Source organism: Colossoma macropomum, unplaced genomic scaffold (genome assembly GCF_904425465.1).
Source record: "Colossoma macropomum unplaced genomic scaffold, Colossoma_macropomum, whole genome shotgun sequence".
In the NCBI taxonomy this organism is placed as follows: Eukaryota; Metazoa; Chordata; class Actinopteri; order Characiformes; family Serrasalmidae; genus Colossoma; species Colossoma macropomum.
This window is the reverse complement of record NW_023494792.1, coordinates 54062548-54072859: the sequence shown is the minus strand read 5'-3', so window position 1 is coordinate 54072859 and position 10312 is coordinate 54062548. Positions and strand designations below refer to the sequence as shown.

Below are 10312 nucleotides of genomic sequence, written 5' to 3'. Positions count from 1 at the left end.
AGTTTGTTGCAGCGAGTGCTCTATTCTATGCTGTTGTGTGCTGGGGCAGCAGCATTAACAAAAGTGCTCTGAACAAAATAAACAAAAAAACTTATTAGGAAGGCTGGCTCTGTTGTAGGAGTCAAGCTGGAGTCTTTGGAGGTTGTGGCAGAACAGAGGACGCTCAGCAAGCTGTTAGTCATCTTGGACAACACCTCACACCCTCTGCATGCTACACTAGATAAACAGAGAAGCACATTCAGTGGCCGTCTATTACAGCTGTGCTGTGTTAAAGAGCGCCGTGTGAGATCATTCTTACCCACTGATATACAGCTCTACAACGAGTCTCCTTACTGCAGAGACGGTACTGTTGTCTGGGATTCTTTGCTTTTCCTACTGATACAGCAACTCTAGCTTAATCAAGCGTTGTATGAAGATGAATGAATGATTTTAAACTGTATGTGAACTGAAGATTTATTGTAAACATATATACAATTCAGTTTACTGCAGCTCGACAAACAGTCCACAGAATTAATACTGTCACATTTTCTATTAATGCTGCTTTTATAGCATTTATTATTTGGTTATATTGGTATGTTTTTTTCTTTTTAATTTCTACTTTGTTCTAAACTAAAACCCCAGAACAGAAACCCACCTATGAGACACTCAGAGATCCGTCTAGTGGCGATAACATCATCATAGTTATCTGCTATGTTGTCTTTTTCTGCTTCACCTAAATCAAATAAAAGCAGACTGACTTTACAAAAGGTGCAGCCATATTTTCACATAATATAAAGTTAAAATCATGGGATTTAATTAACAAAGGAACCCACTTATCAGACCACTAGTGGTGACATCATCATAATATTCTGATTTCACTCCAGGCAGAGACTTTGCTGTAAAAAGAGCATAACTTTTAATTACATTTAAAAATAAAATACTCATTCAGAGGGGTTTTAATGTAATAATAACAATTCTAGAATTCAGTCTTCGGTGTGTGACTCCATTAAGATTATGCAAGAAATAATTTCTGACAAACATCTCATCTAGAGAGTCAGTATTAAGGAGAAGTTGAGAACAGTTAAAGAGAATCTAAAACAGTAAAGATCAGCAAAATTTCCAAGAAAATCATATGAAGCAACCTGGATAGAGGATTACTGTACAAAACATTACTGTACAAAACATGAATTTATAATGAATTTTTAAATTTCTAATGGCGACTGTAATATTTGTCAGTAATATAGTCTGGTAACATAGTTTTAGGTCTTCTTACCTGAGAGAAGCTCCTCATCCACATCCTCATATCCTGAATGTTGTTCTTCAGATAGGATACTTCCTGTTAGAGGAGAGCAGAACTCTGGCATTTACCTGTGTGTAGCCAACATGTGTAGCACAGTGAAAGCACTACAAAATGTAGTAAAAATTCCATCTGATTTTGTGGGGATTTGTGTGTCTGTGTAATTTTACTGTCGATGCTTTTCAATCCGAAATTCATCACAGCCATTTAAAGCCCACACCAGCTCAATTAATGTATTTAGGGGCAATCAGACAATGTGGCCAAAAGTACAACTAACTGTATTTGTAATTTGAATGGGTGTCTGACCATTTTCTCCTCTTCTTCCTCTTTTTTCATAAAGCATCACCAGGGTTGCTCACCAATTAAGATAAGGGCTATGTTCACATTGCAAGCTTCCACAGCCCCAGATTTTTGTTAGATCATTCTACATTTCTCTGTTAGTTTTACTGTAGCTGAAGAAACATGGATTTATAATGGATACTTTAACTTCTAAATTGTAGACTGCCACACGTGCTCTTACCTGAGAGGACCTCCTCATCCACCTCCTCATATCCTGAATGCTGTGCTTCAGAGAGGAGACTTCCTGTTAGAGGAGAGCAGAACTCTGTCATGCTGCATGACACTAAGATCTGCTTGAACTAGACACCTGGCATCTTTTCTTCGCTGCGAGTTCATTAAGACTTGGGCTTAATTTTTGATTAAAGGCCGTGGGCCTTGTGTTTGACAAATGGGCCTTGCTGAAAAAAAATGGATGTATACAGGATAGCTGGACAGCATTTTATTTCAATTAGCTTTTCAACACAAAAACAACCTTTTCAGCTACTCACTAGGTTTTAGCAGAGTAACAGTACTGCAGTTTTACTTTATTCTTTTTCAGTTTTATTAAATGTAATTGTGCACATTGCGTATGCTGAAGAATATCAGCCAGAGACCAGCCTCAGTGTTTATACTGGGTGAGTGCCAAATCTTTATTTGTACACTGGTGGAAAAGAACATTTTTGTATTTAAAAAAAAATAAATGAATGGTGTGCGTGATAACATTTAGCTGAAACATGTGTTGATATGAACTGGAGTGGAGGCTAATATTGGCTAGCTATCGGCACCTATTGTATTAAGTCATTTTGTGGAGAGGCACTGGCCGAATGGTGAGTGGCTAACTCCCATTCACAGACACTGACAGGAAAAGACCAATAGTCTTTTCCTGCATCTACCCTAGGGGACAGCAGTGATAATGAGATGGTCAAAAAGGCTGTACTAAGAGTATCTGAAGAGGCTCTGAAGCAGCTGATACTCCCTGAACAATTTAAAAACAGCAGTTAGAGGTTCAACTAAATGACCATATGACAGTAACTGCTTTAAAAGCTACAGAATTAGCTGATGACTGTGTGCTGGTACATAGGTGGCCATGGCGAGACAAGCCTAAAAGCAGCATCAGGGAGCTTTTCTATAGATGGAAAAAAGTGATACATGATGTATCATGTATGATGGAATAATCTTCATCCTTGATTAAGATTAACATTGTTATTAGGCGATCCAGATTACACAGTGAACTATAAAACTTTAAAATGTTTAATTTATACATATCTCTGAAGTAAAACACAGAGAAAAGTATGATAGTGATAGTATAATGTCAATGAGAAAGCTATGATTTGAGCTTAGTGGTCAGGAGCAGTCAATCTTAACTGAAAAAGCAGTTCACACCAAACCTCCTTTGGGCAATTTCTGCAAATTACCATAAAATAATTCCCTTAGGGAAGAATTTTTACACGTCTTTATTTCTTAATTGAGTCCACAATGTAAATGTAGCTCCACAGCCAGGCATTTAGGCTAAAAAATGTGATACGACTATCTGTAAAGGCACTTGCAGTGAACATACATTAGTATTTAGTAACACATCACTGGAAAACTGAGTCTTTACAACCTCAAAGAAAGCTTGCTGTATTACCTCCCTCATACACTGTAGTAGTAAGTCAGGGTTACAGCTTATAGTGTATTAAGCCCCTCTGACATCTGAACATTCTAGAGTGGGTGTGGCTAAAACTCAAAACTTATATGGATGGAATAGATGTATGTCTTTAACAATGGCAATAAGTCTTCACTGGGATTTTTTCTCTCCATTGGAAGGGCTCTTAATTGTATTTTATTACTTGGAAGAGCATCTTCTTCATGAGTTTTTTCATTAGAAAGGCACCTGTAGGGAACGCCATTATGAGGGCCACTGTATAGCACCACATTACATTTTCTCCACTGGAGGGGCATCCATAAGGAAACTCCCCACACTTTATCATACATGTAGGGACAACCTTTACAGCTCTGCACCACATTTTATCCACTGGAGGGTCCCTTCTCTATTAGATGAGCACCTAATTAGGCACTTCTTCATGTTTACTCACCTGTAGGAGTGCCCTATACAGCACTGCATCCCATTTTCTCTACTAGAAAGGGCATCCATTAGTTAGCTAGCTCCTTAGCTAGGCCCACAAATAAAGAATGCACATGAATTGTCATTGATCAAATGAATGCAATTTATCTTACATTATAAGTATAAATACACCACAATAAGTCTCATGTAGAACACTCACCCCTTTGAGTGGCTCTTGCAGTATTGAATCTGCAGTAAATCTCCTCATAGACTCTCTCAGTGCCCCTACTTAAGCCTTCATAGACTCCCTCAAGCCCTCTTCTAAGGCCTTCATAGACTATGTTCTCCATCCTCTTAGAGAGCCCTGTGAAGGAGACAAAGATATACATTAAGCCAGTTCAGTAGAAGAGAAGACTGATAACAGATTGAAGGACTAACGATGTTTAGAGAATGTACAGAAAGTGGATCTCTGAATCTCTCTACCTCTCCTGAGCACTCTGTTCTGGTAAAACAGCACAACCAGAAGCACTAAGGCCAGAAAGAGCACTGCTCCCAGAACCAGGAGAGACACTGGATAGATGGATGGAACAGCAGAAATTGGAAGAGCTTGTAGAAGAATGTTTGTTGTCTTCACTGTCTGACCAACTAAAAGTACAAATACAGAACAGAAACTGTGCAGAGCTCTGAACAATCTATTCAGAAACATGTATCAAAATCTGTCTTTATCTGTCTAAGAGACATAAAAAATACCTGTGGTGTTGGAGGTGGTGGCTGTTATAAGTGGAGTAGTAGAAATGCCTGTAAATACAGAAACAGCAGTTCTGATTCTGATATGTAGAACACTTTAAGCACTGAATATGGCAAATTAACATTAGATAATATGAACAAAAGTCCATTAATGCACCATTTACTGAAACCTTCCAGATTTTAAAACTGTGATAAAATATTTTTAATTGGAGTCAGAAATCTAGCAGGATCATCTGACCTGCACAGGTGACTCCAGTGTCCTGACTGTGGGAGCAGTCAGTGTGGTTCTTCAGGGAATGAGGACAGTCCCACAGGTGAATCTCATTCCCTCTACACTTCACTCTGTTCAGCCAGATAGGCCCTTCACCAGCACCAAAGACAGCACTCCCATCAGCACTCAGCGCCGGCCCGCAGCCCAGCTGCCTGCAGACAACCTGAGCATCCATGATGTCCCACAGACCATCACAGACGGATCCCCACTCAGCGTTACGATACACCTCCAGCCTCCCAGAGCAGATTCCATTTCCTCCTCTCAGCCTGAGAGGCAGGTGCTCTACATCACACATGAGGAGATACAGCAATGCTGATCAACCAGGATAGTTACAGAACTAATAACAATACAGCTATTAAGTGTAATTGAGGTTTTCACTATTTATACATTACCAGTAATAGTTCTATGAAGGTACTACTTTTCTAACACTTGTGATTAACACATTACGTAATTAAATATTGACCTTATTTATTTGCAAGAGTTCTTACTTGAGCACTGTCTGTGATGGGGAGATGAGGAGCATTTCAGATGGCTTCGTAATACACGATCATTTTCATCTTCTATGAATACAGAAAGATAACTCATTAAGCGTTGAACATCTAAAGTTGTTTTTCTATAATCCTATATATTATTATTTATTTTAGATTTCTATATGTATATTTTATTAACCTATTTAAGCCAGTTTTATGCTTCGTGTGATTTATTGTCAGCACAAAAATGTATACGCACTCTACTTATATGAACATAAAAACTGCCTACCTGAGCAGGTAATCCAGGCCACCTCGTTGTCTTTATCACAGTTGTTCTGTCTCCAGGGTGAAGATGGACAATGCCACAGAATGGAGTCATGTCTCCTACATTTCAGATCATCTAGCCAGTTAGGAGCTGATTCCACTCTTGCTTTGGCCCAAGACTCACTGCCAGATCTTCCACAGTTCAGCTCTTGACAGATTAAACTCACTGTTTCTCCATCCATCCCATTTAAACACACATTACCCCAGGTTCCATTGTAGAACACTTCCAGATTCCCCTCACAGCCCTCAGTGAGTCTGATCTCTTTAAACTCTGGTGGGAAAAGAACTTATACTAAACTTTGCTTTTAAATGAGCATGTTTTAGGAAGTTCATACAATAAAAAATGAAATATTTAACATCCCCTCAAAAAGATAATGAAACTCCACTGCTTGTACAGACATTAACTTCCTTAAAAGCACGGTTCCATGCAAATTCGAATCTACACAGTTTTACCCCAAAGATAGTCAATCAGCTTAGATATATCTGATGTCTATACAGCTGGCTTTACAGTGTGTGATTACAGTGGTCTTATACGTCTACTTCATGTCACACTGCATGAGATGCTGCAAATAACAGCTAATCTCCATGTCAGACTGTGTAAATTCAGTTTTGCTGCGCATCAGATTACATCTTAAAAATTTTCTGGTGATTTACAATGCAAGAAAATTATGACATTCTGCATGAACTTTCTATTTTGGCAAAATGTAGAACCACACAAGCAAGAGTATCATCATGAGGATTACAGTACAGTGCCTTAAGTTTGCTTCCTAAGCTTTGCACTGGAGTTATGAGACTAATGTAGTCAGGCCCATGCGTAGACAATTTGAGAGTCAATAGAAACAAGAGTTCAAACTGAACATATATATATTTTTTTTTTATTTAAAAAAAACTTGCTTTAGTGCATTTGCGGCATTATGTGTAGTTATTTTTAAAAATAAACACGTTTAGGGCTCAGTATAACACAGTGTGGTTCTTTTGTAAAGAGATTCTTAGTGCAAACATGTCTGGGCTGACTGACTACATTTCTATTAAGAGGAAAACTGTGTTAATTTGATTTTTCAGTGAACCATTCCTTTAAAATCATCATACCTGAGCAGATGACTCCTACGTCCTCCTTGTGTCCACATTCATCCTCTCCACACAGCTGAAATCTGCAGTTCCACAGGGACGTCTCGTTCCCATCACACTCCACCTCATTCAGCCATATGGGTCCAGTTCCTGGTCCAAACTGAGCTGGTACCAGAGCCCTGAGGGCCACTCCACACTGCAGCTGTCTGCACACCACCTGCGCATCCTCAATATCCCACATGTCACCACACACTGTCCCCCATGAGCCGCTGTGGAAAACCTCCAGCCGTCCTGCACAGTCTCCCCCAGAACCAACCAGCCTGATGGAGCTGTGAGCTGATTTAAACTTACCTACACACAGACAGACAAACACATACATAAACACGCATTACAGCTGTGGCTCATTCCTTGGACATCTACATAAAGAAGAAAGTTAATCTTTTGACTGTGAAATGAACAATAAATACTGCAATATATTTTTGGGAAGATTATTTTAAGAATATTCTTAGCCTCTTTTGATATTTAGCTGCTGTCTATCTTACCAGAGCAGGTGATGGAGAGCTGTTCTCTGGAGCTGCAGTTGACTGTTTCTGCATTGCTGCAGTTCCCCAGATGAGCTTCACTCCCAGTACAATTGAAACCCGTCACACACATGTGTCTGTGTTCAGGACTGGATGTAAAGGAGCTGGAGAAGCTGATCGCAGAGCCACAGCCCAGCTGTCTGCAGACCACAGACGCCTCGGACTCACTCCAGGAGTCCAGCAGAACTCTTGTCCAGTCCTGCCTGAAGTACACCTCCAGCTCCCCCTCACACTCCATCCCTCCAGACAACCGCACTCTCCCTTCGTGAAATGCCAGAGAGGAACCTGAAGAAGAAAAAATATCACTTAACTAAAAACCTTACACAGGCATTTCTGAGATAGACTACACAATTCGTAGATCTCACCACTGCAGATGACTCCAGCATCCTGTTTGTGAGAGCATGCAGTTCGACTCCATGATGAAATGGGACATTTTGACAGGTGTGTTTCGTTCCCCTGACAATCAAACACATCAGCCCAGATCTGGCCAATCCCCTCCCCAAACCAGTCTGACCCCAACACAGCCACAGCACTCCCACACTTCAGCTGACCACAGAGGACACTGGCAGCTCTCATATCCCAGCTTACATCACACACTGTTCCCCACTCATTGAGGTACTGGAGCTCCACTCGACCAGAACAGGAGTCAGAGCCGTTCGCCAGTCGAGCCCCTGTGTGACCTGAATGAACATGACATTACAGGAATTAACATGAATAAGAGCAGTTCAGTGCCATGTTGTAACAAACAGTGGAGTTGAACTCAATTAAAAATGAACGCTTTACCTGCACACACCAGGCCCACATCACTGTCATGAGTGCAGTTATGTGAAAGTGATGTTGGACAGAAGGAAATCTGAAATTCGTTGCCTCTACACTGAAGCTCCTCTGACCACACCTGACCCTCCCCTCTGCCAAAAGCAGCTGCTCTTAGCACCTTCACAGGAAGCCCACAGCCCAGCTCTCGACACACAACCTCTGCATCCTGCTGGTCAAAGTCAGCATCACACACTGTGGACCAGGTCTTTGCATTAAGCACTTCCACTCTCCCAGAGCACAGATGGAAACCACCAGTAAGTCTGGATTTTCTGTGACCTGTGGAATTGGAAGGTCATTAACACTGTGCACAGTACAAGAAAAAGTAGCAGCTAGTAGCTGATAGAGGATATTTGACTAAAACATTTAGATGGAATCAGTGGTATAGTTGTCCTGATGGTCTAAATAATAAAAACTGACTGATTGATGTGAAAGATTAGTTTTCTTGATGACATTTTATTCATATGAAGCAAGAGGCCTATAAAAACAAGCACACACACTCAGAATAGGTAGCTGGGGTCTTTTCTACATACTGTCAGTTTTACATACTGCCTGATTTTCATTCAAAATAACTGGCCAGAAGCTGCAATCAAAAACAAATGAGCTCAGTGTGTTGAAAGGAGTGGTGGGCAGTGTCCTGCTATTGGTCTGGAGACTAGCCAAGAACTAGTCAAGAAACCAGTCAAGAATCTTTAACTGATTATTTAAAAAATATGCTACTTTGTTATTTCACAACTAATATTTTCATTTCTTTCACGTTTTCTACAATTACTCTTATGTTCTCCATTTGAGAGCCAGTAATGTAAAAGATCGAAGTTAATAACACTCAAAATCTTTAGAAAATGAATCTGATATTCTGGTAATGATGATATTAGGCATTTGTTCATTTGTAGTGGTGATGACTGATTACAGCTCACCTGAGCAGATGACTCCAGCATCTTCACCATGATTACAGTTATGTTTACCCCATCCTGCTGATTTACAGTTCTTCAGTGTAGACTCTGATCCACTACAGTCCACTTCATTCATCCAGATTTGTCCTGATCCTGGTCCAAAGTGAGCTTTATTCAGTGCATCTACAGCATCTCCACAGCCCAGCTCTCTACACACCACTGCAGCATCTCTCACATCCCACTCATCATCACACACTGTTCCCCACTGATCATCATGAAGAACCTCCACTCTCCCAGCACAGCGACTGCCACCATCCACCAACCTCACAATGTCTGTACAACAACATGAGAAAGAGATTCCACAGTCAAAAGTAATTTTAGAGTAATTTTTTTACAAATCACAATAACACTTAATTAGAAAATAGTATTATTTACATCAATGATAATTTAGAAATCAGAATAACATGTTTAGTTTTACTTGGGCTTGAAATGTTGAAAACAATTGTGATGCACTTCAAGAAAATACATTTTATACTTAAAATACAGCATACACATTTTAATATTTACTTAAATTAAAGCTTTTAAAGTAATCTGAAAACATTGTGTTACAGTAAATCAGTCACAGAGATGTAATCTTACTGAAGGCTACAAATGTACTACTTACCAGCACACACCAGTCCCACATCACTGTCATGAGTGCAGTTGTGTTTGAGTGAAGGTGATGTTGGACAGAAGTGAATCTGAGATTCGTTGCCTCTACACTGAAGATCCTCTGACCACACCTGACCCTCCCCTCTGCCAAAAGCAGCTGCTGCCAGCACCTCCACAGGAAGCCCACAGCCCAGCTCTCGACACACAACCTCTGCATCCTGCTGGTCAAAGCCAGCATCACACACTGTGGACCAGGTCTCTCCATGAAGCACCTCCACTCTCCCAGAGCAGCGTGAATCACCAAGTAGCTTGACTTCTGATATAATGTTGTTGAAACATAATGATTTTATAAAAATTACAGTTCAGCTTTTTACCAGATACAAAATTATTAATTTCATAACTTGGCCATGAGAGCATGCATGTCTCTGAAGAGAAAAGTACAAATAATCAAGTTTGAAAGATAAAAAAGGCAAAATTATTTATTATTAATGAACTTAATGATTATTTTACCAAAATTAAAAGCTATGAAAAGAAATGTGAATGGCAAATTTTTATCTCATTTAATAGAAAACTACAGTTTAGAAAAACATACCTGAACAAATGACCCCAGCATCATTAGAATGAACACAATCATTTCTACTCCATCCTGGCGATTTACAGTTTTTCACTGTGGCCTCTGATCCATTACAGTCTACATCATCCATCCAGATTGGTCCTGATCCTGGTCCAAAGTGAGCATCACTCAGTGCAGCTACAGCGTCTCCACAGCCCAGCTCTCTACACACCACTGCAGCATCTCTCATATCCCAGTTATCATCGCACACTGTTCCCCACTGTCCTCTATGAAGAACCTCCA

The 10312-nt window shown here is 40.1% G+C and overlaps 1 protein-coding gene across 1 annotated transcript; it reads right to left on the bottom strand.

Annotated features, from left to right (window-relative positions):
• Positions 1-4597: 4597 nt before the first annotated feature.
• On the bottom strand, positions 4598-9499 carry LOC118811211 (scavenger receptor cysteine-rich type 1 protein M130-like). Its single transcript, XM_036575373.1, has 9 exons — positions 9445-9499; positions 8830-9138; positions 7883-8191; positions 7465-7779; positions 7061-7384; positions 6540-6869; positions 5416-5721; positions 5145-5216; positions 4598-4938 (listed from the first exon to the last, which is right to left on the bottom strand). The coding sequence occupies exons 1-9, from the start codon at positions 9497-9499 to the stop codon at positions 4598-4600; spliced, it is 2361 nt and encodes a 786-aa protein (XP_036431266.1).
• Positions 9500-10312: the final 813 nt, after the last annotated feature.